Source organism: Sphaerodactylus townsendi, linkage group LG01 (assembly GCF_021028975.2).
Source record: "Sphaerodactylus townsendi isolate TG3544 linkage group LG01, MPM_Stown_v2.3, whole genome shotgun sequence".
Taxonomy (NCBI): Eukaryota; Metazoa; Chordata; class Lepidosauria; order Squamata; family Sphaerodactylidae; genus Sphaerodactylus; species Sphaerodactylus townsendi.
Window position 1 is genome coordinate 25,809,045 of NC_059425.1, and position 27,993 is coordinate 25,837,037.

At 48.0% G+C, this 27,993-nt stretch overlaps 2 protein-coding genes across 2 annotated transcripts in view; one reads left to right on the forward strand and one right to left on the reverse strand.

Moving 5' to 3' along the window:
• Positions 1-10,647, reverse strand: part of PCNX3 (pecanex 3) — a 44,419-nt gene extending 33,772 nt beyond the window's left edge. Inside the window, exons 1-6 of the mRNA XM_048504481.1 lie at positions 9,662-10,647; positions 7,189-7,385; positions 5,903-6,005; positions 5,019-5,058; positions 3,678-3,773; positions 405-1,694 (exon numbers count right to left, since the gene is read on the reverse strand). Of these exons, the coding sequence (XP_048360438.1) occupies positions 405-1,694; positions 3,678-3,773; positions 5,019-5,058; positions 5,903-6,005; positions 7,189-7,385; positions 9,662-9,814 (1,879 nt within the window). The 5' untranslated portion in view covers positions 9,815-10,647. The remainder of the gene's footprint in view (positions 1-404; positions 1,695-3,677; positions 3,774-5,018; positions 5,059-5,902; positions 6,006-7,188; positions 7,386-9,661) is intronic.
• A 6,144-nt stretch (positions 10,648-16,791) lies between these two features.
• The window catches only part of MAP3K11 (mitogen-activated protein kinase kinase kinase 11), a 41,818-nt gene continuing 30,616 nt past the window's right edge, over positions 16,792-27,993 (forward strand). Inside the window, exon 1 of the mRNA XM_048514627.1 lies at positions 16,792-18,319. Coding sequence (XP_048370584.1) covers positions 17,569-18,319 — 751 coding nt within the window. The 5' untranslated portion in view covers positions 16,792-17,568. The remainder of the gene's footprint in view (positions 18,320-27,993) is intronic.

Genomic DNA, 27,993 nt, shown 5'->3' on the forward strand with positions numbered 1-27,993 from the left:
TATTTGTAAGTAGCCTACGTTATTTACATGCAATGAACTTATCACTTAGCACTTTATTAAATTGGCACCTTGCATTTGGCCTTAAGTAGTTTGTGGATTAGAGCCATAAGGGTATAATTATGTTCTGTCTACACTGTACCCTACCTGCTGGATTTCATACATGCCCAGGAGGACCAACAAACTGGGCACAGAGATGGATATCTTCTCCTGAAGATGCCTCCCAGCCCTGGTTCGCTTTCTCTGAACATGGAGGCTCCCTTCAATCACCATGCCCAGAAGCCACTGACGGACCCCTCCACTATGAATTTGTCTGATCATCTCTGCAGCCATCGCTGCACCCTTTGACAGAATTCCCACAATCTAGCTGTTCCCTGGATAAAGGTCCTGTAATTTCAGGCACTCACCGCCTCCGACGGCCCCTTCGGCTTGCAGCTCCCCCCTCCAGCCAGGCTGGTTGGCGGACTGGCTGCGCACGGTGCTGCCCAATTCCTGCTCCGCTGTCAGCTTCCCAGCATGAGACTCCAAATCTGACTTGGAGACGGTCAGGGGCCCCAGCGGTTTCACCTCCAAGTTGTTTCCATCCATGCTGAGCACATGGGCATGGGTCTTAGCACTGGCCGTACTGCCGGTGCGCTGGGCATAATGGGAACGTTTGGTCGAGAGGGCAGTGCCTTCGGGGGGTGGGGGCGGAGGGGGTTTGGCTTCAGCGAGGTGGTGTTTCCCATGCTGGGCAGGGGCATGACACTCAGGAGAGTAGCAAGAGGTGCTGGAAGAACTATCGGTGCTGTAATTGTGTTGCGAGTGCAAGCTGGAGGCACGGCTCAAGTCGCTGCAGTCACTAGAGTCCTCATCGGCAAAAAAGCCCTCTGTGTAAGCTTTGCTGTCCAGAAGGGTGCGCATGGGCAAATAGGAGCTGCTGTGTTTGCCAGAGAGACGCCTGCGACCCTTGAGGCCCAGCTCCTTCGGCCGTACCACTTGCTCTGGCTCAGGGCCACCCCACAGTTCAATGTCGCCCTTGACTGTGTCCAAGGAGTTTAGTGTGTTTTGCGTGTCGAAGCTCAGCTCCCCAAGGAGGCCCAACTCGGGGGAACGCAGCAGCTCGCTGTCCGAAAGGGCATCTGTGTCACTGCCGCCGTCTGGGGGCGGAGACATGCCAGTCACTGCCTCCTCCCCCGGGGCTGTCTCTCCAGGGGCTGGCCCAAGGGAGGGGCTGTCCAGGTGGGTGGAATTGGTTTTCTCGCTGCGGTAACTGCTCAGGGTACTGGGTGTCTCTTTGTCCGTGCCACTGAAACAGCTGTCTGAAGAGCCAGCCTTGACAGGCCGCTCCGGTCGGGGTTCCAGGGGCTGGTAGTCAGTCCCTGAGTGGCGTTTCTCACGGCGGCCGTGGCTGCTCGCCTCGGGGAGCGCCAGGCTCAGAAAGCTCTGGCTGAGTTCCTCGCTCAAGCTGCTCTTGATGAGGGGGCTGAGTGGCGTGTCCCCCACGCTCTCCGACTCGCTGCCGGTCCAGCGTGGCAGCCGTGAGCTTGTTTCAGCTAGGGGGGACTGCTCGGACGAGTCTGTGCTCTGAATGGATGTCTGGACTGGGAGAGAAGGGGGCAGCTTCCTCCCGCTGGATGATGGCTCCATCTTGGGCACAAGCAACAGGCCGCTATTAGCACCTTCTAGGTCAGAGGGCACCCTAGGAACCTCAGCAGCTACAGAAGGAGGAAGGCAGAGAGGACAGGGTTATCGAAACAGCCGTGCAAAACAACAAAGGAATATTGGCTGCTGGGGGCTGTAACCAGGTATTTATTAACTTTGCATACACAGGCCTGTGCAAATAGCTGCCCATGTAGGCCAATACCCTTGATTTAGAGAGCAACATCAGCCATGTCCAAGCAACAGAGCTTTCAAAAGGATAGATTTGCTACACAGACACTATTTCCATGGTCTTTTTTTTTCAGACTGCAAGCCACACACTGTAGCTTTTGAGCCCTGGCAACTTGTCCTTGCATCGTTAACCTCCTGGAATTAAAGGAGATCAAGTGAGCTGTGAATACTTAAAAATGATTTTAAATGACCATCTTTCTTCATTGTCCAGCTTTCACAGTAACAGGGAATACTATGTCATGAATTAACTTGACCTTGGTTGCTAGAGACACATCCTCACGCTTAAGAATCTTTTCTAAACTCCTTCATGGCTGCTCTTCCTAATCATGAGCTGTCTTGCTAACAGTTCAAAATGGGGCACCAGTTAAAAACGCAGCCAAATCTGTCAAATACTTTAGTCTCCACCAAATGCCTCCAAAACAGAACAGGCTGCATGCATTCTTAAATGCAGCTAGTAAAGGCTTCTTCTGCACCCACCCTGGTGGGCCATCCCAGAGGACTGGATCTGCCAAAGGGAAAAACAGTGACCAAGTTATTGCCGTACAGTTTCAGCAGGGTGCATGGCAAGGAAATGGGCTGTCTGAAAAACACAGCTGGGGCACTGGAGGGTATCATGAGATGTTATTCTCAAACTGCTGCAACCTGTCTCACACCTTTGTATCACAAGCAACTGCTTCCGTTCATGAGCACTGAAAGAGCATTTTGCAACATGTCACGGCAGAGCCACTTTAAAGGCACCTCTATGTATGGAGTTGATTGCCTTTAGATCACCAAATACACAATCTGTTGCTGTTTGCACCCACCTATGTAGTAAACCAGTCAAACTTTGCATCTATGAGCTGGGGCTTGTCATCAGTTATTTAGCTGCTCTTTCTGCCCTCCTCAACACCCATCCCAGATTTCAAGAGGTGCATGTGACCATGTTTCGCCCATGTCCACAATTCTTTCTCCTCCTCTTCTCCTCCTCTTCTGTGTCCCTCTCTGCCTCTCTCTCTCCACCCTTCGCAGAGCTAAAAAAAACACCCTTGAGCACATTAACAGGTATTTATCAAGACCATAAGTCAAGGCTTGATAAATCCTGGGTACCAGGTTATCGTGGGCACCTAGACATTTCTTTAGGGTGCCTAGTATTTTCAGCATTGACTTAGTTGTTGGGTATCCTATTGAACATTTCACATCAGAATTTTGCAGTGTGACACATAATGCATGTGCGTGAAGTTCTTGTGATTGCTTGTTTACAAGTCAACTTCATACCACTCAGTGGTGATGTAGGAATTCAGTTCTTAACCAGTAGCTTCCTATGCTGGCTCCTACATTCAATTAAAATGTAGCTTTTGAAAGCAGCTACAAACTATGAGAAACTGGAAGAAGGCTGGCTTTTTGTTGTACTGATGATAACCAGTGTTCTTCCTGTTATTTATCTACATGCCACAACACTTAGGTCACAACTCTGATAAAATGTCAAGAAACTGTGGAGAGGTTAGGACGAGGTTTCAAATAGCAAAAAATTAGAAACTCTGATGATTAAAATACAAATCCCTTGAAGGCTGACAATTGAGTCTGGCTCATCAAGCTGAAGAAAGTTTGTCAAGGCCTGTCATGGGAATCAGCAGCAAGCCCCTGGGAGGCTGAGTGTTTTAAGGAGGCTGGAGGCTCAGTTCCATGAAGATCCAGCTAATGGAGCCTTGCGTGGAAGGGCTCTGGAAGCCCTGTCCCTTCTTAAGGTCTTGACAAAACAGATGAACACAGGGACAAAAGGTCAGCTTGTTCAATGCCCTCTTGCCCCCAAACCAGGGCCAAAGACCTACCACAGTTCTCAGGGGAATGGCGCTGGAGCATGTCCCGATCAGCTGCTGTGACAATGACATTGTTGCTGCCTTGCTCACGGACAAGTTCCTTGATATCTGTGGGGTGAAGAACCAGATGCTTGAGAGACTGTAGTCACTATTGTGCCACATACAAAACTCACATACTTTGGCATTAACCTATGCTCTTCCCATTAGTTACAAGACGTTTGCCCCCTATTCATCCTCTCTGCAGGGAGACAATCCAGAGGTCCCCCATCTGGCTCAAAAGCATGATTGGGGCCACTGGCATTACCATCCCCTGCCCACATTTGAAGATGCACACAGAAGTGGTTAAAATGGAGAAAACAATAATGTAAGCTAGTTAGGGACCCCACTGGGAGAAAAGTGGGGTATACATTTACTGGATAAATAAGGGAGCAGCCAGTAGATTATATGAATCATGGTACTCTGGGAAAGAATGGACAGAAGTTCATTAATTGCAAAGGGGTTTACAGAGATGCATTCAATTAACCACTCCCCAAAACAACTGAGCAACTATACACTGTGACGGACTGGAGAATGTCCTGTCCCTGAGGGAAAAATCAGCCACTCAGATGAGCCCATAGGAGTGCAGCTCCAGCATCCAACCACCTTTGAGAAGGGGGACAAGATGTTTAGGGAACGCAGGAGGAGTTGAGTTCTACCTCAGGGAGAGAGCGGTGACAGCTCAGGTCTGGCTCAGGAAAAAGAACAGACAAGAGTGACGGGTAGCTCTGCCAGGTAGTGTGGCAGAGAGGGTAGCTCTATCTCCAGGACAGAAGGGGGTGCTTGCTTGTTAGGCCTGCCTCTGGTGGTTAGCAGACCTTGTACAATTTAATCTGACTCTGGAGAAAGGGCAGGCTGATGTGGGTAATATCCTATGTGAGAGAGACGATCCAACCTAGCGGCTAGTCAGTAAAAGTCTGTTTGTGCCTGGAAGCACTTTAGAAAACTTTAACTACCCTCTGAAGTCATAACCAGTTTAAATTTGTGTGTGTCAGCCAAGCTTCTACTTTGCCTACCTGGAAAACTGTGCTGCTGGGTTGCTCCCTTAAATAAATAAATAAATCTTCCTAGTTGTTTATATATTAAACCAGCCTCACTGATCTCAATAATCTCCTTTTGCGCCACAAAACTTACCTCACAGCAGCAAACCCAAAGCCTATACACTCGCTACCTGTAGAACACCTGTGAGGAAGCTTATAGCTCAAAGCGAATTTAGATCCCGAAAATCTTTAAAAGGCTGTGTGCGTCACCTCGGGGGGGGGGGGGGGGGCTTGTCACATTGAGATATTTAGGATCAGCAGAGTTTTTACAGCTTACCTCTTACAGGGCCCCCATCCTCCAAGTGAGGCAGAAGATCCTGGAAGGGAAAAACACACACACACAAAAGTCAAGTTATTGTTTGGCAAGGGGACCCTGGATGGATACTCAAACACAAGAGGAAGTAACAAAGGGGGAACTGGAAGCCAGCAGAATCTCCACATATTTTTACAGTCTCTTGATCAAAACCCAAAAATCATCCGGGTGAGACAGGAACAGCCAAGGTCTCTCTTATGCAAAGTTCTCTAAAGCGTGTGGAGAGATGCAGCCCCCCCACCCACACACCTCAAAGGGAAAAGTACCTATTTCACTGCTCTTCTGTGGCACTTAATTCAAACCAAGAACTTAATCCCAGAACCCCTTCATGAAGTTAACATCATGACGTTAATGGGTCTGTCCTTAAATACAAATAGAGTGTATCATTGAAGGCTTTCCCGGCCGGAATCACTAGGATGTTGTGGGTTTTCTGGGTTGTATGGCCATGTTCCAGGATTTGGATCTGGCCACCAAATCCTCTGAAGATGCCAGCCACAGATGCAGATGAAACATCAGGAGAAAATATTACTGGAGCACGGCCATACAACCTGGGAAACCCACAACATCCTACAAATAGAGTGGCTTGCCCAGGCAGACACAGGTCCCAGAACCATTCTTTTTATAAAATGCAACTTAATTTATAGAACTATAGGTGGAAAAAGGGGCCAACAGCTCATCTAGGCCAGAAGCAACCCCCACCTCCTTCTGCAAGCCTCAATGGAAGGAGATTTCCCTTGGCTGTACTGAATTGCCCTAAAATAAGAACTGCCTCTGTGTTCTCCCATTTGCAAAGTCCCAGGAAAAGAATTATAGACAAAAGCAGCCCAAGATATCCTTCTTGTTCGTACCATGACCTGGTTGAAGCCAAACACAGAATGCTGGGAACTGCACCTCACAGGAGGCGTGGAACTGACTTTCCGGAACACGGTCATCTCCACTCCACCAGGGTCTCTGAATGACAAAATGATATCAATGCTAAGTTACTCACAAGTGTTCATTAAATCCACTGATGTTAACATGGTACAGCAGTTAGAGCATCACACTAGAACCTGGGGCAGCCAGGTTTGAATCACCACCTGGGCCCTTTCCACACGTGCAGAATAATGCACTTTCAATCCATTTTCAATGCCCTTTGAAGCTGGATTTAACTGTGCGGAATAGCAAAATCCACTTTCAAACAATTGTGAAAGTGGACTGAATGTGCATTGTTCTGCATGTGCGGAAGGGGCCGAAGTTGTGCAAGCTCACTAGTTCATCTTGGCCAGTCACTTTCTCTCTCAGCTTAGCCTACCTCACAGGGTTGCTATGAGGATAAAACAGAGGAAGAAAGAATGTTATAAGTTACTTTGGGACCCCACTGGGAAGGAAAACTGGGAATAATAATCTAAAAAGATAAATATATTAAAAAGCCACGTCGCCCTTATAGGGGAGTATATACCAGTGTTATGGCATACCTTCAAGCCACACCACTGAAAAATGCCTGAGTTTTCAGCATGCAAACAAACAAACAAACAAACAAACAAACAAACAAACAGGGAAGGGGCAGAGAGGCATGCATCTGCATCCCGACCCCTATTCCCATGAACCTTATCTGAAAACTCTGCCCTGTCTGAAAACCGTCTAATAATTCAGAAATTGATCGCTGACTGTTCCTCATATTTTAGATTTGCCTGTGGTTGTGGGGGAGCGGGGACTGCTGTCTTTGCTTTCCATGAGAAGGCTGCCGCAGGAATTTCAGAGGTCTTCTTCAAGGCAGGGAAGATGGGTTCATTGTTCAGACAGCTGGAAAAATCCCAACAGCCAGGTCCCAAGCACAGCTAGACACGTTACAGTAATACTTCAGAACTCTGTAAGATTTTCTGGGTCTTCCACAGACCTGAGCCTAAAACCTAGAACTGGCTCCCCAAATTCAGATCTGGCTTGATAATCTGCATTCCCCCTATCCCCACCCAGTGCTACTTTTTAATTTGGAAAATTCCAGTTATTTCTACCACATACTCCTAGAATACTAAAATAACAGTTAGTCCAGCCCAGAGGGAGGCAGAGAAAACTCCTAATCTGAGAACATATCAGCTCCAGGTACGCAAACAGAGAATCCTAGTCTTGCAGTATCAATAGCTACCCTTCTCCTCACCTGGTCAGGTTCCCCTCATCAACAGCAGTTCCTTCATCGACCTTGGTCCCCTCTGCTAGCACCGAGTTCTTCTTCTCCACAATTTCACCCTGGTCAAACATGGTGTGCAGGCGATAGTTGATAGTCTTGACAGTGGTGAAAAACACGGCCACCACGGTGCAATACACGCCTGCCACCACAACACTTGGAGGCATCACCTGTTGCCAAAAAAGGGCATGTATGAACAGTGGGGCTGCAAATCTAGTCTAGAGTGTGCAATGCCCCACAGAACAGACATCAGCTCTCTGCACAACATAGCAAAATTAGGCTAGGTTTAAGGGCTCCACCTTTGCAAGCAAAGCAGCATTTCTCTCAGCTTATACTAAGAATACTGGAAAGGAGCTTTGGAGTAAGGCAAAACTCTTGTTTATATACAAATGTTCAAAGCAAAAAAAACCCCACAGATACTGGCAACACATTTGTAAGCTGGTAGCTGAATCATGAAGCAACATTTAGATTTTGGGCTTGGAATTCCCATCCCTGAGCATCGCTAGTACCCTTCATGAAGAATAGGGGCAAAAAGCTCTTAATGAAAACTGAGAGCATCAGGATGATGAATTCTCCCTCTAGGGACCTAATCTCAGAGAGGTGCACTAGGTGAAGAGGGGTGGGAGAGAGAAAGAGGTCTATGCCTTTAACCTCAACACCCGCATAAAGGCTTTTCTTAAACAAGCTTGAGAGCTTTGGGTTGCAGCCTTCAGACTTGCAGTGCTGGCTCCCAGACAGAACATCAGCATGCAATTTGCTTTCCGCAGTGACACTTTGCTAACAAGCCTATTTCAGTCCCAGAGCTGCAAAACATTAACACAGACACATCGTCTGCTCTGCTCGTCACTGGGGTACTTACACTCCTCATCTGAGATACCTTGTCACACCCCACTTGCAAGCACAATTTTGCCACAGTGCCTGAGAGAGATATCCTTACAGCCAAGTCCCCACACTAGAAGACTTTTCTCCATTTTCCCACTGTAAAACAAGGTGGGAACAGATGCCATCTAACATACACGTCTCAGCAGTCCTACTGCTCCTCCCTAGTAAGTTCATGGTGAGAAGAACTGGAATCAGGAAACAAATATATATACAAAAAAACTCTGTGAGGTACAGCAGACCCTGCCTAGTTGCAGATTTTCCCAAATACCTGCACACAAATCCCATAGCCCAAAAGGGAAGAAAGGGGCTGTTGTCAGACTGCTGCTGAAAATGATGGCTAAGCAGTGGCATCCACTTTCTGATCTCTCTCCACACACAGCAGAAAAGATGTACTTCAAATCTTCAAGTACCAGAAACTTTCAGCTTCCTGCAAATCGAAGGGGGGGGGGAGATCAAAACTGCTGGGCACCAGCCAGAGTTGCATTTATGGACACCTGAACAGCTGGGACATTCTCCAGGCCCTATGCTCAGATTGCCGTTTTAGAGCAACTCTCCACAACGCTTCTGAATCCCTTCACAGGAAGCAGCTGCTCACAGCAAAAGAAGGTTGTGCTTGATAGGAAAACTAAACATCCAAGGCTTTTCAAGAACAGTTTGTTTAACAGGAAGATGTCACAGCATCATATCTCCTTTAACGCACAGCCTCACTTCCTCTTCCCAGAACATCCATTTGCTTCCATGGCACGCAATTTTACAATGGTGTTGCTATGCAGTCAACAACCATCAGTAAATTCTGGGTTCTCTTGTGTCATCCTGAAATTTCAGAAGTAACAATACAACTGCTTTTCTGGCTGATTTTCTCAGCATGCACCAGGAGAGGGTACTGCACAGAAACTACAAAAACTAGAGAATGAGATTTCTGCAAGAAAGGAAAAAGGTGGTGAGGAAAGATATCTGAAAGCATCCAGCAAGTTAGGTCTAGTCAAGCTTTCGACCCCCCTGGCTAGCAACCGGAAAGCAAGTCATTCCAAGCTTCCTACCTGTCATGATGGTGCAGTGGGGGGAGGGAGCACTTTCACAGGTGCAGGATTATCACTTCTAGCTGTGGCCTTGGAGTCTTTTCCCAGCCACAAAACTCCAAGGCCACAACTAGAAGTGATAATCCTGCCTACCTTGAGATTCTGAATGGAGTTATCGCACCACAAACCCAGTTTCTACAGATATCTTACAAAGATATGAAAGGTTTCAGATGCAAAAGGTGAACAATCACTGGAATTAATGATGGAAGAACTTCGTCCCTATTAATCCTCAACTGGCTGTTGTTTTCTTACATTTATATTATTAGGTTCACAGTTTGGGCAATTCTTTGTGTAAAGGAGGTCAAATAAATTAATTAGGAAAGAAGCTGATCTGGAGAGAAAAAGTTATACAGAAGATGAACTACCCAGTACCTCCTAACCCAAAGAAATGCTGGAGAGGTTTATAACATCAGCACACACCTATTCCTTTTATCCAGCCACCTTCACAGCAGCAGCAGACATTACTGATTGCTCCCCACACTCACCATGTACAGTAGGAAGGGGAAGATGAGCAGGAATATCCAAGTGTAGAGGTGGAAGCAATTGGAGAACGTGCTCTGGTGTGGGTCAAAGAACCAGCCCCCAGTCAGTGAGGCCCAGACGCCTTGGCGTAAGATCTGCAGTACCTGCGACCCCATGTCCACGGTGGGGCCACCTCTTCCTCGTCCTCCTCCTCCTCAAGGAAACCACTGCCCAGCTGGCACTCCCAATGTCCTTCATCAAGGCAGTTTACGGCCCATGATCCACAGGGCTGGAAAATCCAGAACCCTTTTCCCCCCACCACCCTGCTTTTTGGGATTAGCTGCACCCCCCTCAAAAACCTTTCCCTAACAGCGGGGGGAGGGGGTGATTCACGGCACGACCGAATTTCCCATTCAAAGCAGGCGTGGCGACCCGCTCCGTGCTTCCCCTCCGAGCAGCCACCCCCTCCCCCGACCTCCTCTTCCTCCACTGGACCCCCCCCCCTCACGCCATCGTTGCTTCCAAGAAAGGTTCCGCCACCCTCTGGAAGATCTGCACCCAGAACACCCAGAACCGATGAGGACACCCAAAACGGGGGCGAGCAAAACGAGGCAGAGGCCCAAGTAGTAGAGACTCTCCCTCCTACCAAAAAAAAAAGCTAGCCAAGAAGGAAGAAAACCTCAATAAGGGTTAAGGGGAGACCATCGGAGGTGGTCGATAGGGCTTTTTGGCGGAGCAGGAAGGGGTAAACTGTAAAGGCTACTCCAAGGCACTGGGGTGGTCCCTGGGGAAGTTGAAACCGGAAACAAACCGGATAACGGCCACCCCCGATCTCCCCCTCCCCGCGTAGAGCGAACACAACTCTTGTTCACTTCCGAGGTCAAAGGTCAACCCGACTTGGCTGGAACGAGGGGGGCAATCTTTGCGCCTAAGCCTAATCAAGGACTGAGGAGGCCGGAAGAAGAGCCCGAGGAACAGCCACAGCACCGCGCATGCGCCATTATTCCCCTCCCCCTACTTCTAGACAGGAAGCAAAAACGAAAGGTCACAAAACCAGCGGTGTAGTCGCGCGAGCATAAACAACCGCTTTTGCGCATGCGTCATTAACGCACTCAGCTATGAACGGCCAAGTTGGGTGTTTATACGCATGCGCCCTTTTCCCGTTTCCTTCATCCTAAAGGAAGGTTCATTCCGCACGCGCGCCTAATCTTCAAACTGTACTGCATGGAGAAACTGGTAGGTGCGCAGGCGCGTCTGGAAAGATGGGACGGAAGAAGGGCGGACGTTGGATGCAACAAGAGTTGCTCAGAGAAATGCTCATGCGCCAGTTTCCGGGTTTTTAAATTTTTAAGGCAGAGTGTTGAATGATTTTTAAATTTTTGATGTGTTTAAGCTAGAAAAAATAAATAAATAAGCCACTCTCCACATCTGTTTCATGCTGCAATGCTTGGAAATGGGAAGTATTTAGGGTTGCCAGCCTGCAGGTGGCACCTGGAGATCTCCCGCTATTACAATTGATCTCCAGACAACCAAAGTCAGTTAGGTCATTCCCCTCCCAAAACCCGATCCTTCCCAGGTTCCAGCCTCAAAATCTGCAGGTATGCACCAACTCACAGCTCGCAGTCCTAGGAGATGGTTGTTCTGCAAGCAAGAGATAGCATAAGAAATTGTCTGGGGGCTGTTAGAAATTGGTTGCATATTTAAGTGACTGTATACCTGTTCACTTTTTTTATTTAATGCAACACTATTGGTGTTTGTGATGCTTAATTGTTAGGTTAGTAAGAAGTCATGGCCACACCAGCAGTAGCAAGCAAAAAAGAAAGGCTGATTCCGCATGGGCCAAAAAAAGCGGTGTGAAAACAGTATAATCCCTTTTACACCGTTTAAACCCTTTTACACCATTTTCACACTGTTTTCACACTGCTGTTTTTGGCCCATGTGGAAAGCCAGAGAAAGTGTAAAATAAGTGTTTTATTGTGACTTCCTGATCCTGATGTGTTTTGCCTTTGGAAATCATATCGTACCATAAAACTCCAGTCTCACTAGGGTTGCCAGCTCTGGGTCGAGAAATACCTGGACATTTTGGGAGTACAGCCTGAGAAGAGTGGGGTTTGGGGAAGGACTTTAGTGGGGTACATTGTCTTAGACCCCAACTTCCAAAGTGGCCATTTTCTCCAGAGATTGCTGATCTCTGGAAATCAGTCTCAATAGCAGATCTCCAGTCACCACCTGGAGATTGGCAACTCTAGGTTTCACTGTCAATTTCCCCATTCAGACAATAACTCACTTGATGGGTTCAAGGATTTGACAGTTCTGGCAAAAAGGTGCCAAAGCAGTTGATAATATGTTGCAGCAAATCCCGATCCTCATATGTGAACTCAGTTAGAAAAAGTCCAGCCTGAAGGCTCATCCCAGCCACCGAGTTCCAAGGCCAGGGAAACAGATAAAATAGTACCTGCAAATGCTAAGCTCTCCTCAGCAATTCCCCCCTCCCAACAATGGAATCCTGACACTCACTGAGCAGTCTCAAAGGGGCCTGGATACTTATGCTATTCCCTCACAAAGCTGCAGGGAATATGCATCAGGGTCGGGATGTAGCAGAGGATTTATTCAACACCTTAATTATTAGGTTAGTCATAATATAGTTGCTTTGTGGCAGCCATTTTGGAGTGTTCAATCCAAATGGCTGATTGTAATGTAACAGGTTCTATGAGAGTTCTCTGAAACTTCAATAGATCAACACAGCCAGCTCCCTGGTTGTTTTGTGGGGCAAGTGATTTGAACATTTTGAACTAGTTTCATAGGTTTCCCATTCTTTTTCATGTCCAATTCAAAATCCTGTTTTTTCGTTTCAGATGGTTTGGGGTCAAATTTGGGACCTTCTCCATCATGAGCAGACCTTGTTAAGCTCTTCTAGGAAGACCAGCAGACTGCTTTTTTATTATGGTACCAAAACTGTGTAGTTCCCTCATTTATAAGACACATCTGGTATCAATCATTTGGTTTGGGGGAGGAGTTAAAACCTTTATGGCAGGTTTTTGATGAACTCTGCGAATAGATGGTTTTAATTATTTTGGATTGCTGTGGATCATCGCTGGTTTCTGGTGTTACATATTCATACAACTTAGATTTAAGTTTTGATATTATTATGTTAGATCTTTGTTGGGTATTTTATAGCAAAAGACCATATACAACACTTTAAAAAATAGTATCTTTTTTTCTTCCCAGAAGCTCTGGCTAGGGTTGAATTGAGAGAATATGACCGACCCGAGGTCACTGGCATTCTTCATGTTAAAGTAAAGATTGGAACATCTAACTCTCAATTCCAAATCTGAACCTCAACCACTGCACCATGTTAGCTCAGTAATCTTGATGCATCTCAGTTATCCTAGTGAACTGTTCATAATGGAAGTAATTCTGACTGTCTGGCAAGAACAAGAAGCATGGAAACAACAGGAGAATGTTATAGAGAGCTAGGGTGGTGTAGAGCTAAGGTGTTGGACTAGGATCTGGCAAACCCAGGTTCAAATCCTCACTCTGCTGTGGTAACTTGCTGGGTGAACGTTGACCAGTCACACACTCTCAGCCTTGACCCTGGCAAGTATTTAGATAGGAGATGGTGATATAAATGTACTTCAGACATGAGGATCCCAGGATATAATGAGCTTTAAGGGCAGAAAGAAATACCTTACATTGAACCTGGCAATATAGAAACAGGAAGCCAATATTTAGCACAGGCTTAATATAATTGTACTGAATATTATCACATTTTGATCCCGCCTGTCAGGACTGCCATTAGCTGGGAGGGGGGAAGAGTTGGGGAACGCTTAGTCTTTTGCAGGTGCCGCTTATCTGTTGCTCTGGCCTTGGCGCCCTGCAGCTGGGATGGGCTCTCAGGCTGGACTCTTTCTGCTGCCTTGGTTCACATTTGGGGGTGGTGATCTGCTACAACATATTATCAACAGTTTTGGTGCCTTTTCGCCAGAACAGTCTTACTCTGCTCTTTCTCTCATGCCTTCAATAAAAACCTTGAACCCATCAAGTGTGTTATTGTCTGAACGGGGAAACGGACACCGCCCTTTCTCCAAGCATCTCAAAGCAGAGTATGTGGTTCTCTCTGCTTCATCCTCACAGTGACCCTGTGAGGTAGATAGGGCTGAGTGCAAGATGGTTCATGGCAGAACTAGAATGTGTGAATATCCTGGAGAAGGCCATGTCTCAGTGGAAGAGCTTCTGTTTGCACGCAGAAGGTTCCAGGTTCAATCCCCATTATCTCCAGAAAAAAATCAGCAGGTGATGTGAAAGATCTCTGCCTGTTGCCCTGGAGAGCTGCTGCCAGTTTGAGTAGAGAAGAGTAACTTTGATGGACCAAGGGTCTCCTTCAGTATAAAGCAGTTTCATGTGTTTATGTGGCTCCAATCTGGTGCTCTGGCTGCATTGACTAAGCCCCAGTTGGACTGTACAGCTTGAAAGCAGTCCCTTAAATTTAGCCAGAAATAAAGTGGAGGCCAGTATGATTACTTCAGAGCAGGTGTTATATGTTTTTATGTTGACTTGTGCTTGACTCAGCATTAAAAGACCAAACTGTGTTGGAGAAAGGAAGAGGTTTGGCGTACTGCAGTGGGGACATCTGGGGCGGTTCGCCCCAGGTGCCAACATTGCAATCATGTGGGGGACGGGGCGGGCAGGCATGCCCTGGGCACAGTTCCCCCTCCCTTCCTCACTGGTTGAAAGCTGGTGCCAGTCTTGGCCAGCTTCCCCAGTGAAGCATCACTGGACAGCTGTTGGGGCCACCTGCTGTTCTGTAGTACTCCTAGGTGGAGAATTTGAGGGACCAAATATTTTCAACCTGTTTGCTGAGCCACATGTTCCAGTATTTAACAAACAAGAGACACCTTTTAGTTATAATTAGATCTCCTGGGCTAAAATCTACCTCCGTTCTCTGAAGATTCCTATACATCAATTCTTCAAGATGCCACCCTTCATCACCCTGCGGTTCCTGTTGCCCAGAGGCTGGAGTGTGTGCTCGGTGTAGTAACTTTCTTGTTTGATCTCCCGTTTGGATATAGTCAGAATAAGTCAGGACCAAACATGCACCAATTGGGGGATCCCCAACCTGGTGCCTAAGAGCCCCATGGCTCTCACTGACATCTTTTCTAGCACCCACCAAGTGTTTTTTGAAAGTGGGTGTGTCTGGGGGGGGAGGCTACTGCCCAGGAGGGCTTCTGATTGGGCAATAGAGATTTGATCAATTCTTAAAGGACAAGCTGCCACCATGTTTATTTTATTCTGTTTCCCAGGGCGTTTTTCAAAATTACTTCTCTTGTCCCCCGCATTTGGGCTTCCTGTGTTTGTCTATTTATCTCTCCCCCCCCACCCCAGTTTTGCCACTCCCTCCTGGCCGCTGTTGGGGGAAGGGGGGGATAGGGTGTCCAGACCCAGGTTGGGAAACCCCTGGAGATTTGGGGATGGAGCTGTGGTGGAAAGGGACCTCAGTGGGGTACAATGCACTCGAGTCCACCTTTCAAAGCATCCATTTTCTCCAGAACTGGGGGATATCCAGGTCAAACCTGGTGGCTGGCATCCTACTCCCTCTCCTGCAGCAGCCATTTTGTGGTTGGCCCTGCCTCCTGTAGCAGCCATTTTGTGTTTGCACCCAACATCCTATGTCAGAATTCCCAATGTGCCAACAAGTTCAAAAAGTACATCCCTGTTTTTCTAAGAATGGCGGGGGACACAGTCAGAGAGGGAGATTCTTTTATTTGGTTAGTTAATTTCTCACTGAGACTCGAGGCAGATTACAGTTTTTTAAAAATCAACCAGGCCGCATAAAGCATCCCAAAAAACAACGTGGTACAAGATGGGCTGAGAGAATTGATCAGATTTGCTTCTTGTGAAGGAGACGCAGCCTTATGTATTACTGGGTCTGGACATGGTGGCCCTTGAGCAGTTCCTTCCTGATCGCTCAGCAGGAGGAAGCTAGTTTGAATTCTGCTGTAAACTTCCTGCCTTAAAGAGGAGAATGGGGGTGTACTTTTGAGAGGGGCTGTGGTACAGCACACACTTTCCATGATGAAGATCTCCAATCCAAGGCTCTGAAATAGTAAATGTTGTGAAAGACTTGGGTGCTGTGTGGTTTCCGGGCTGTATGGCCGTGTTCTAGTAGCATTCTCTCCTGACGTTTCGCCTGCATCTGTGGCTGGCATCTTCAGAGGATCTAATTGTTGTGAAAGACCTTTCTCTGCTTGTGAGGCCTGGTGCCAGTTAAATCCCATTTTCTCCGGGAAATGGGTTCTGACAGGCACCAAGCCAGCTGATTCAAGACCAAGCCAGTGGATTCAATGATGACTTGATTGTGTAACTTGGTTTGTGGCTTGACTTTATGACCTACCCAAAGCTGAAGGATAAGGAGAACAACAGTAGGAGATAAACATTTTTATCCCACCAAAAATAGGAAGCCAGTCACTTGACCTGCTCCATCTTTTCCAGTGTTTGAATGAACCCATGGTCTCGGATTCAAGGCCCTTTACAAGCTCTGGGAGAAGCATCAGTTTAGATATTCTTGTTTTCAGGGAGAGTTCAGGTTTGATGGCTCTATTATCAGTCTGTTAATTATTACTTCTATTGGTTTCCAATGTTGTGCCTCATTTCAATTAATTGTGTGGATCCTGAAGTTAATTTCAGTGCATTAGCTTGTAAATCTGCAGCCCCATCTCGTCTTGTAGAGCACTTTGCTTGGGAAAAAAATCGTTAAAATATAATTATTAATCACCATCATAAATATCCCTCAGGGGGTCTGCTGCAGCTAAAATTTAAAAAAGCCACATGACACCTCAAAGTCTAATCAGAGCTGTAGGTTCACAAAAAAAAAATAATGCCACAATCAGCCTGTTAGTCGCAAAGGTGTCACAAGATCCGTTTCAAGTCCAAAAATAATAATTAATATACTTTAGGAAGCCAACTGAAAGAAAACCCTCGGTCTCATGGAAGTGCACAGAATGAGGTCGGCACGTGCTCAGATGCCCTTTTCGCAGCAGGTAGAGGTTGTTTGCCTAGATCTCTCCAACTAAGCAGGATTAGCCCTCGGCTGGGAGACCACCCCGTCCCGTCCTCGCAAGGAACTGAGCTGCAAGGAATCCCGGGGAGGAAGAGGCCTTTGCAGCTGCTCAGTCCTTGCAGGATCTGAAGCCAGGAGTCCCCACAGGGCAAACAAAACCCGTAGCTGAGCATTGGCTTTTGTTATCCACCCAAGTACGGGAGAGAGAGAGAGAGAGAGAGAGAGAGACCCGCCTCTCTCGGGGCAGGCCGAGGAATCCAAACCCCACCCCTGCCTTCCCCGCCTCGTTCCGTCCGGCACTTTTGCCTGAGCCTGGGTGTCGAGACGGAGCCGGGGATCCGCGCTATCCGTGCGCCCCCTCGACGGGACGGCCGCCCACACTATTCGGTTTCTTTCCGGACGCCCGACTGTGGGCTGAGCGGGGCCGGCGCTGGACGCCGAGCCGGCTCGATTTGGCCGAGAGAACTCCGGAAAGAGGCACTGGACGGGACGGGCAAGCTGAATGCGGCGGAGTTCCTCCTGGGGAAAGAGGCAGGGCTTTACCGGCACGATCCAGCCGGGTCCGTGGGCTGGAAGGGGCCACCCTAGGGAGGAAATAAACAGTAGGGAGCACCCCCCCCTTTCTGTCTAGAAGAGGGTAGACGCGGAAGTTTACAATCTGGGGTGGAAGCAATACAGAAACTCCAACCCCCTGCTCTTTATTTAGACCGGGGGGTGGGGGGTGTCCTGCTTCCCCGACGGGAGGGGCCATTTGCAAGCTGGAGCACTAGCCCGAGCTTCCTTTCCTGCTCCCTCCCCAGCATCCCTCCTACATGCTCTCTGCCCCGCTGGAAGTGCTTGGCAGTTGTGTGGAAGGCAATGTTGATGACCTAGATGCGGGTGTCCTGGACCAGCAAGGCCCAGACGACCCCCATGGAGCCACTAAAAAGTATGTTCCGGAAGGCCCCGTTGGTGGCCTGGGGGGGAGGCTCACGCAGTGGGGAAACCACTGCTTATGCCAACCCCGTCTGGACGGTGTTGTTCGACTACGAGGCCGCCAGCAGCGACGAACTGACCCTGCGCAAAGGCGATTTGGTGGAGGTCCTTTCGTGGGATGCCGCCATTTCTGGTGACGAAGGCTGGTGGGCCGGCAGAGTGAACAACCAAGTGGGCATCTTTCCTTCCAATTATGTCTCACCCAAAACGGGGGGCTACTCTGGGCCTGAGGACCCACCCAAAGCCGATTTCCGTGATCTGAGGCTGGAGGAAGTGATTGGCGTTGGCGGTTTTGGCAAGGTCTACCGTGGCAGCTGGCGTGGAAAGTTGGTGGCAGTCAAGGCTGCCCGGCAGGACCCGGATGAGGACATCAGTACCACGGCCGAGCGGGTGCAGCAGGAGGCCCGGCTCTTTGCTATGTTGCGACACCCCAACATCATCGCCCTCAAGGCCGTCTGCCTGCAGGAGCCCAACTTGTGCCTGGTCATGGAATACGCTGCAGGAGGTCCTCTCAGCAGGATGCTGGCCGGCCAGAGGATACCGCCACACATCCTCATCAACTGGGCTGTGCAAATTGCCCAGGGGATGCAGTATCTGCACTGTGAAGCCATTGTGCCTGTTATCCACCGCGACCTGAAGTCCAACAATAGTGAGTACTGGAGCTGATCTGAAATGTTGTAAAAATAGATATAAACGAGGTGGATGCCGTGGCTTAGTGGTGGAGCTTCTGTTTTGCATGCAGAAGGTCCCAGGTTCAACCCCCAGCATCTCCAGTTGAAAGGATCTAGCAATAGGTGATGCGAAAAGACTGCTACCTGAGACCCACTGGCCCTGTGGGTGGGCAACAGTACTGGCCGTGAAGGACCAAGGGTCTGAGTCAGTATAAGGCAGCTTCATGTGTTCAGAATTGAGTCTGGAGGGAGAGCAATTGACAACATTCTACTTATTTGACTTGCTTCATTTATACTCCCTGCCTTTCTCCCCAACCCTGCGGGGTAGGTTAGGCTGAGTGTATATGGCTAGCCTTCTTGAGGTCACCCAACAAGCTTCCACTGCAGAATGGAGATTCAAACCTGGGTTCCCAGCTCTTAGTCTAGTCATCTAACCACTACACCACACCGGTGATACTGTCTAGAGCACCTTTGTCAAAATCAGTCACCTGATTAGTTTACAAAAATTGAGGTATGTTAGCAAAAGAGTCCAGGCTGAATCTTAATTTTTCTGCCCAAAAGTATTTCCTTCCAAATCTGTTTCAATTTGGGGAGCAATCCACTGGGAAATACCTCTTCAAAAATCCCTCTGAAATGAATGAAGGCCAAGCCAAAAAGATGGACAACTTCAATGCGGTGTAACGACTAAGAGTGATGACTCTGTCTGGAGAATAGGGTTTGATTTCCCACTCCTCCACATAGCAACAAACTATTAACTGGTGAACCAAATTTGTTTTCCCACTCCTACACATTCCTGCTGGGTAACCTGGGCTTAGTCACAGTTCTTCCGAACTCTCTCAGCCCCACCTATCTCACAAAGTGTCTGTTGTGAGGAGAGGGAGGGCAGGAGTTTGTAAACCCCGTTGAGTCTCCTCTTCTCCAAACTTTTCTCCTTGTAGGGCTTCATCCTTTGTGGCCACTTTTGACCCACTGCATACTTTCCCTTCACCCACAAGGTTATTCCTTGTCTATGTGGAATTACAAAGAAGGCGTGTGGAATAGAGGGGGGCAGCTTTAGAAGCTGTGTCTTCCCCCTACTCTTTCCCTATCATAATTCAGGAGAAATTACGCTGTGCTCTCAAAATACCTCATAAGATAAAGGAGCTCTGAATTGATTGACAGGGCACCCACTGGGTAGAAAAATATTCTACAAGTAGTGGAAGGAGGATGAATTTGAGCCGTGGCTAGCTTTTGTGCCTCTGTTGAAATCTATGATGAGAGAAAGAGAGAGAGCCTTTTCACCACAGAGTAAGCACCCCGTGTCCAAATCTCTGATGTTAGTGGAGAGGGCGTCTGCAGCAGAGGCAAGCACATGTCCTGACAGGTCTCCTTTTTAAAATGAAGTTCAATTTGCCACCCCCTCTTCTTCCCCAGGAGTTTGTCACTAGACTGTGACCTCTGTGACCCGAGGCCAGAAGGAAGTGACGCTGACTCTTGCAGAAACTGGTTCTGCATGCACCATTTCCTCTTGCAAGGGCGAGATAAATGTTTTTCTTTCCATGCAAACAAGAGCTTGGGGATCAGGAGTTTTTCCTCTTGTGAGGGTTGGGCCTCTCCAGCCCTGAGCTGGGGGATGCTGCTGGCAGCCTAGCCTACGAAACGAAGCCTCCCTTTCCTACCAAACCCATAGGAATGTCTTAAGGAGTGGATGCCTGAAGGAATCTGGCTTTCCATGGCTTGAATGTGGAAACCCTTCTCCCCCAGTCCCAGGCAGATGGGTGGCCACTGAAGAAGAATAGCTGATTTTTATGCCCCACTTTACTGTAAGGAGCCTAAAAGTGGCTTACAATCACCTTCCCTTCTCCTCCCCACAACAGACACCTTGTGAGGTAGGTGGAGCTGAGGGAGATTGGAGAGAACTGTGACTAGCCCAAGGTCACCCAGCAGGCTTCAAGTGGATGAACAAATCTGTGCTGCTCGTGTGAGAAGTGGGGAATCAAACTCGGTTCTCCAGATTAGAGTTCACCGCTCTTAACCACTACACCATGCTAGCTACCTTGGGAATGACTGGAAAGTACTCTAGACGTGTTCAGAGGCACTCTGTCCTTCGCAAGTTTCATAGCTGAGAAATGGTATTGCACATCAGTTAACAGCCAGTCGGAAGCACTCCGTTTCAAATCTTATCTCAGCCATAAAGTCACGAGTTGATCGGAGTCCACCGCAGATTCCCACACGCCCAGCCACATGCATACCCAAGACCTGTGGGGGGAGGGGTGGCATATAAACCAATAATAATAAACATAATAACAACCACACTGCAATAATGCTGCTCTGTCTTGCAGGACAGTTGTAATGATGAATGTGAAGAATTTGGGGGCACAGGACTGATAACTTGATTTTTCCTAAATAGTAGTCCTGTTACTAGCAAAAGCCCTGTCATTAGGGTGGGAAGCTGCATGTGGAGGGCCGGAGATATATTTGTAGGGACATTCAGAGTGCTGGGGGAGGGGGAGCCCTTTGGGTGTTCACTAATGAGGAGATACTACTGGAGAATGGCTAATCCTTGCATTCTGTTTTGCCTTGACCCCAGCCCTTGAAAATCCAGCCTGTTTCTGTTTGCGCAGCCCCATCCTACACCCTGTTTCTTGGTTACACTGGCATGTGACGGAATGTTAGGTTAGTAGATGGAGAGTGGACAGTTGCCTTATTGTTTGCCTATATTTACTCCAGACAAAGGCGACCCTGAACATAAGTGTTATGGTGGTGGAAAGAGCTGTCAAGTCACTGCTGATTTATGGCAACCCTGTAGGGTTTTCAAGGCAAAGAGTGTTATACGCAAACATAAAAGTTTTATTGCTGGATCTGACAGTAATTTGAATGCGGGTGTAAGATGTCCCCTCTTTTTATTTGGTGGTATACCCCGGGGAAAGAACACAAGTCTTGCATTTGAGTAAACACTGTATCACTTTGAGTCTACCTTGAGGATCAAAACATCTGCAGAAGTTGGCAACTCAGGACTAAGGTGTTTGTTTTCGCCAACCTAGAGCAACCATTAGGTTTGCAAAATAATATGAAGGGAGCAGGGTGAGTGGTATCAAAGCCAGGCCACCTGCATATAATTTAGGGCTCTTTACTTACCCAGGAACACCTATCAACGCATACACACGCACATGTTTAGGAGAGTTTGGGAAATGGTCTGATGGGGATTGTAAAGTCTTCTGAAGGGCTGGAATATTGAAAACAGCTGTGAGTCACTTGAAGGGAAAGAGGAAGGTAGCCTAGGCAGGCCTCTGAGAAGGAATCTGGGAGAGGGAGATTTTCCAAATTGTTCCCTCACTCAAGTCTTTGAAGGCCTTCAGTTTGTCATTAGGTCTGATAGTAAACTGCCTGGCCTCTGTGTGGACAGTGAAAGCAGCTAGGTAAGGCGGGGTGGGGGTAGGGTGGGATTTACCTACTCAGAGGACTCCCCAGGTGTGCCAAAATATGTACATTTGCAAGAAAAAGAATCTAGCCCCCAAACTCTAGCCTGATGAGGGACCCCAGCAGCCCCAAATGTTGAGAGCTGCTGAGTGTCATTGAAAGAAAAAGAGGGAAGAAGGGAACTTGTCCAAGCCCTGGAGAACATTTTCAGTTCTTGAAGTGGAGATTTTTTGGGAGTGGGGATGGGATTTTCAAATTATCCTGCTTATTCCCTGCAGTTCTTCATAGGCCCTGTGTGTGTATGTGTATGTATTTGCAGTGCTCTCCTAAGCAGAGTTGCACCTTTCGAAGGCCTTCAGACCAGAAGCCCGTAGGGCAAGAGGCAAACACAGGTGTCCACCTCTAGATAGAATTCCTTTCCAATTCCAGCGCTCAGCTACGACAGGAATGAAATAATAATCATGAATAGTACCTCTGAGGATATGCAGAGTGCACTGCCATGAAGTAGCTTAGCCAATCCCAGCAAAAGCACATCTAGTAGATAAGTATATGGATCAGGGTATAGCTTTTTAGCAGGCGGCAGAGCCAGCCGTATCTCTTTAGAGAAATATAGCCGATAAGGGGTCATCATGAGTCAGCTGTGACTTGATGGCATGTGTATATATACACATACACACACACATCATTTAAAAACCCCTGTTTTATTCAATTTGCATACAAGTTATGGATATATCTAATAACGAAAAAAATTTTGGATGTAACATTTTTGGGGTAGGTTGTCTTAAATTCAGGGTCATCTTCCTTTCAAGTAAATACAGGTAACTGGAGGATGAATCCAGCGTTTGCTTCTCAGAATAACACCCAAGGGGTAAAATCAGTGCATTATCTCAGACAAACGTAATACAATTTGAACACAAATGAGCATGTATGCCTATTGTATGCATATTATTTTGTTCCTGTTGTATGTGTTTGTGCACTGTGCTGCATATTCATCCTCTGCCAGTGATCCATGAACAGAATTTTAGTATGCAAGAGAAATCCTGGTACATTGAGGTAGACCTGAATCTCTTAGGAAAGGTGGTGTTGTTTTTTTGAAGGGGAAGGATACCCAAGTAATACACTGCCTCCTAAACCAGATGTTCTGTCTCCTTTTTATACAGCAGTTGCTAATTAAGGCTGCCCCGGACCTGGAAGTCCCAGGCTAACCTGACCTCATCAAATCTCAGGGTCACCCCTGGTTAATCCTAGGATGGGAGACCACTAATAAAATATCAGGGTCAGTGTGCAGAGAAAGGCAATGGCAAACCACTTCTGTTAGTCTCTTTCCTTGAAAACCCTACTGGGTTAGCATAAATAGGTTGCAGTTTGACAGCACTTTGCGCGCACGTGATTAAGGCTGGCAAAGTAAGATAGATCCACCCTAGGAACCTGCAGAGTCATGTTGTGTATAGTTGCTCACCAACATGGCTTCTTGCATTGCCGGACGTGCCTTGGATTGCATGCTGATTTTCAGTGGTGCTTGTAAAAAGGTTGCCAGTCCGTTCAGGTTGTTAGTACAGTAGGGTCAGCCCTGATGCCTAGGCAAGAATCTGCCTGGCACATTTTTGCTCTGATGATCTTCCAAATATCTCCTAGTTCTCTTTTCTCCGTGTTAACCCTGCGAGGTAGGTGAGGCTGAGAGAGTTCAGACACTGACTGAAGGTCACCCATCAAGCTTGATAGCTGAGGGGGATTTTTTAAAATAATATTTTTATTAGCTTTCTCAAATATAGTTCAAAATCAGAAGAGAAAATATAGAAAGAGAAAAAAGAAAAAACAGTTATCCACAAACTATATATATATAATATATATATATATTAACTCTAACACATTGGATCTTAAAATTACAACACTAATATCATTCAGAGAGAACATTACATAGTTTTAAAATTCGTTGCCTTCTAACCTTTAATTCCAAAACGGCACTAAGTATCTAATAAGCAGTTTCGTATATCTTAATAACAAATGAATATTCTTACTGTTATTCTTCTTCTTGCATAATTGATTCAGCCTCAAATAAAAAAATACAGTTCCCATTTCTCATCAAACTCTTCTTTTGACCGCCTGTTTACCAGATTTGTTAATTTGGCCATTGTAGCATATCCTCTAACTTTATCTTCCCAAAGTTCTGTGTTAAGATCTCTTTTCAGTTTTCCAGTGGGACGTGACTACTACTCTTGCAGCTGTTAATAAGTGCCAAAATAGTTCAGTAAGCTTTTTGGAATAGCTGAGGGAGAATTTGAACCCAGATCTCTCAGTTCCTAGTTTAGAACTGTTGGTACTGTGTCACGCTGGATCTCTCTGGTGCCTGATCTTTTCTGCTCAGCAATCACAGTCCAGAGTTTGCAGGCACGATGGGACACCACAGAATTGAGCAATCCCAGGCAGGAAGCGCCAGCAAAGCTAATTATGAAATCTTCTCTGTGGGAAACCTTCAGTATATGTGTGTTTCAAGCATATGTTGTTTCTAGCCTTGTTTGTCTATAGTAGTAGAACAAAGTTTGACACCCAAAGCACCCCGAAAGACCAGCCAACATTTCCAGGGTATAAACTTTCGTGAGATGGTGGGTGCAGCTCCAGAAATCAAATTCTCACTTTTGCTCTCTTCATCAGATACATGGTGGATTTAGTATCTGATTGTGGAAACAGAAGTCGAAAGACTGTGTGTGTGTGAAAGAGAGAGAATGCACAAATATAATTCCTGTATATCATTGGTGGCGAACCTATGGCACGGGTGCCAGAGGTGGCACTCAGAGCCCTCTCTGTGGGCACGTGCGCAGAGTTTTTTGTGGGGGGGGGGCTTGCTTCTGAGTAAACCCTCCTAGGGTCGTGATTCACCCGTTCGAAGAGTTGCACGGTTGCTTCAAAGCAAAGCCACCGACTACCACCAAGATTACTCCCGGGTAACGTGTGCCTCGGAGCCAACGGTTTTCCCTAAACTAAAACCTCAATGTTCAGGTTAAATTGCCGTGTTGGCACTTTGCAATAAATAAGTGGGTTTTGGGTTGCAGTTTGGGCACTCGGTCTCGAAGAGGTTCGCCATCACTGCTGTATATGTTGTTACGTTCATGTCTCTTGCTGGTGGGACGAATGCTTGCTAAAAGGAGAGCTAAGGGGGCTGCATAATAGCATGGAAGTCAAACACTCTGATTTAGAAGCTGTTTCCCCCTCCCCAGATCTCAAATGCCATGTGTTGTTTTTTCAGTAGGCAGGGAAAGGCATTCTGCTCACAATCCCTCTGTTTATTGAATTTTACCCCGCCCATCCCCGAGGGGCTCAAGGCGGCAACGCAGTAGCATAAAACCCCCCATTAAAATAACAATAAAATCTCAAACATTTAAAAAACCAATACACTAAATACAATAGCGCAAAAATCACTTAAACAAGGTAGAGACTTAAAACCCCCGTGAATCCCTGGGAGGTTAAGAGAGATGAATATCACCCCGGCTGGCCTCCAGGAAAAGCCCAGTGGAAGCCCTCATGCTCCAGGGCAGGGGTCGGCAACCTTTACCACCCAAAGAGCAATTTGGACCCATTTTCCACGGGCCCGAAGATCGACCGAGCCGGAGAGACGGCTCCGCACGGCCCTGCCTCCGGTTCAGCCCCTCCGCTCACCTTTCTTTCCAGCGCTGGGAGGCGGAGGCGCCGGGCAGGGAAACCCACTCTGCCCGGCGGAGCAGGCAGCCACCTGCTCTGTGGGGCAGAGGGGGAATAGCAGCTGCGGGGATGGCAGAGCAGGGATGGCAGCTGCTCTGGAGGGCCCCGCCCATGCTACCCTCCAACCTCCAGGGGTCGAAGGGCAGCGTGGGCGTGTCCCTCCAGCCCTCCAGAGCAGTGCTGGAAGGAGAGGTGAGTAGAGGGGACCCGAAAAGTGGTGCCCTCACTCACAGAGCTGCCTCTGGTTCGCCCCCTCCACTCACCTTTCCTTCCAGCGCTGCTCTGGAGGGACACGCCCACGCTACCCTCTGACCTCCAGGCCACGCGGAGCTGCAGTATAAGGCTGAAAGAGCCGCATGCGGCTCCAGAGCCACAGGTTGCAGACCCCTGCTCCAGGGCATTGGTATGGGGTAAACACCAAATTTTGGATCGGGACCCTAGGTTCACGTGTGTTGCCCAGCTAAGCCAGAAGAGTGCAGGGTGGTTGAGGGAGTATGCTGTTTGTCTGCCCTGAGAATTTGGTTTCTGGAGTGGCATTCACCATCGCTTTCAGAGTCTTGTGAATCTTGTCTGGTGGGGGGGGGGGGGATTTTTGAAGATGACCTACTTGCTGTGTAAAGTGTTTAAAAGTGTGTCAGGATGCCAGCTGAGCACAAGGAGCACAAGCAATTTTTCTGGAGAGGTGGGATGGACATTTTCTTCCTTTCAAAATGCATGTGGTGGAACTTGAGATTTTGTGTGATGAGCGGCTGTCTGTCAGTGTCCCTGCTGCTGTAGTCCCCTCAGATCTGGTTCCCTATGATAAGGCTTCATCCCTGATAGCAAGTTACGGAGCAACCCTATATCGTCAGCCGTTTGCAAATTCGAGCCGGGGGAGGGTGGCAGCAACTGGTCTAAACGCCCGCAGTGACTTCGCGGCAGAGAAGGGGCCCTTCCTAGTTGACACCTTGGCTTGCTAGATATCGCTTTGGGGGTTTCTTACCTCCCCATCCCTGCTGGATTTCCTCCCCGTTTTCGTTGCCGGTCCAACAAACACTGGCTTATTTGTTTTGTTGGCGGAACAAGACTTATCCTACAGTTGCAGTCTCTTGGAAGGGGCAGTGCTGTGTTTATATGTCCCCTTACCCTGCCACCATGTTGGTTTTAATGCAACGGGAGGCCCCCTAACTCTCCCCTTTCTGTTCAGTTTTCCGGACCAGGCCAGCGAACACAGGAAGCTGCTGCTTATCAGTAAAGCCATGGTGAAGGCAGGAGGGTAGCATGGCCCGTGTGCCCCTCCCTTCCTTCTTGCCTCCCTGGTCTTTTGCTTTTTCACTCCGCCCACCCCTGCCATGAAGATCAGGTTCCAGTTCTACCAGTTCCTTCCTTGTCACTAGCCTTGACTGGCAGCTCCAGTATCCAGTACCAGACCTCTCCTTCCTGATCTTTAGTTGGGCCCCGTCACTCAGACAAGGATGTCCCCTAGTGATATGGTTGGTTGGTTGTTTCTTTAAGGTAGTGGGGCTGAAACCAGCCTGGGCAATTGCATTCTCAGACTTCCCATCCAGTCCACGTAGTATTAGAACCAACCAAAATGATTTAAAATCGCATGCCAGCTTTTGAATTCGGCAGAACTCTTAATCAGGCCAGATGTTACAGAAGTAGTAAAAAGTGTGGGCAGTAAGTATGGACTTAGCTATGAGAAAATGCTTTTGCACTGTGCCCAGAGATGCTGGCCATTGCATATTCTGGGGCCCTGGTATTGAAAATAGGCTCTAGAGGTGCACCAGATGGTGAGCCTTGGTGGAGGTTAAGTTCCGGGCGCACCCAACCTTGCCTGGATGTTGCAGACCATCTCTCATGGAAACCTTTAATCCCAATCTCTTTGTAGGCCAGTTCTTGGAAGAAGACTTTGGATTTATATCCCACCTTTCTCTCCTGTAAGGAGACCCAACGTGGCCTACAAAGTCCTTTCCCTTCCTCTCCCCACAACAGACACCTTGTGAGATAAGTGGGGCTGAGAGAGTTGTCAGAGAACTGGGACTAGCCCAAGGTCACCCAGCAGCAATGTTGGAGTGCAGGAACACATCTGGTTCACCAGAGAAGCCCCCGCCACTCAGGGGGAGGAGTGGGGAATCAAACTCTGTTCTCCAGATTAGAATCCACTCGCTCTTAACCGCTACACCACCCTGGAAGCAGAAAGCTGGGCTAGGAAGAGCCTGTCTCTGACCCAGCGAGATGCCTTTGGATGTGAAGGAGCTAGTTGTGATTATGCTGCTTGGGTGCGTGGAAGGCACTCTGCATGTGTTCAGTGAGGGGCACTCTCAACGGAGATAGACCCTGGCACTGGAGACTACCTCAGTTTAAACCAGCGATTCCCAACCAGGGTTCCGTGGTACCCTGGGGTGCCGTGAGCATGTCCCAGGGATACCGAGGCAATGCAACCAGCCCCCCTCACGTTTGCAATGTCTCCCACCGGCACCAGCAAGGATATGGAGCTGGTCCAGGGGGCAGGGCCTGCTGCAAGGTCAGCAGCCACTCCCCGCCCCATGCTTCCCTTCACCCTGAGAGGGGAAGG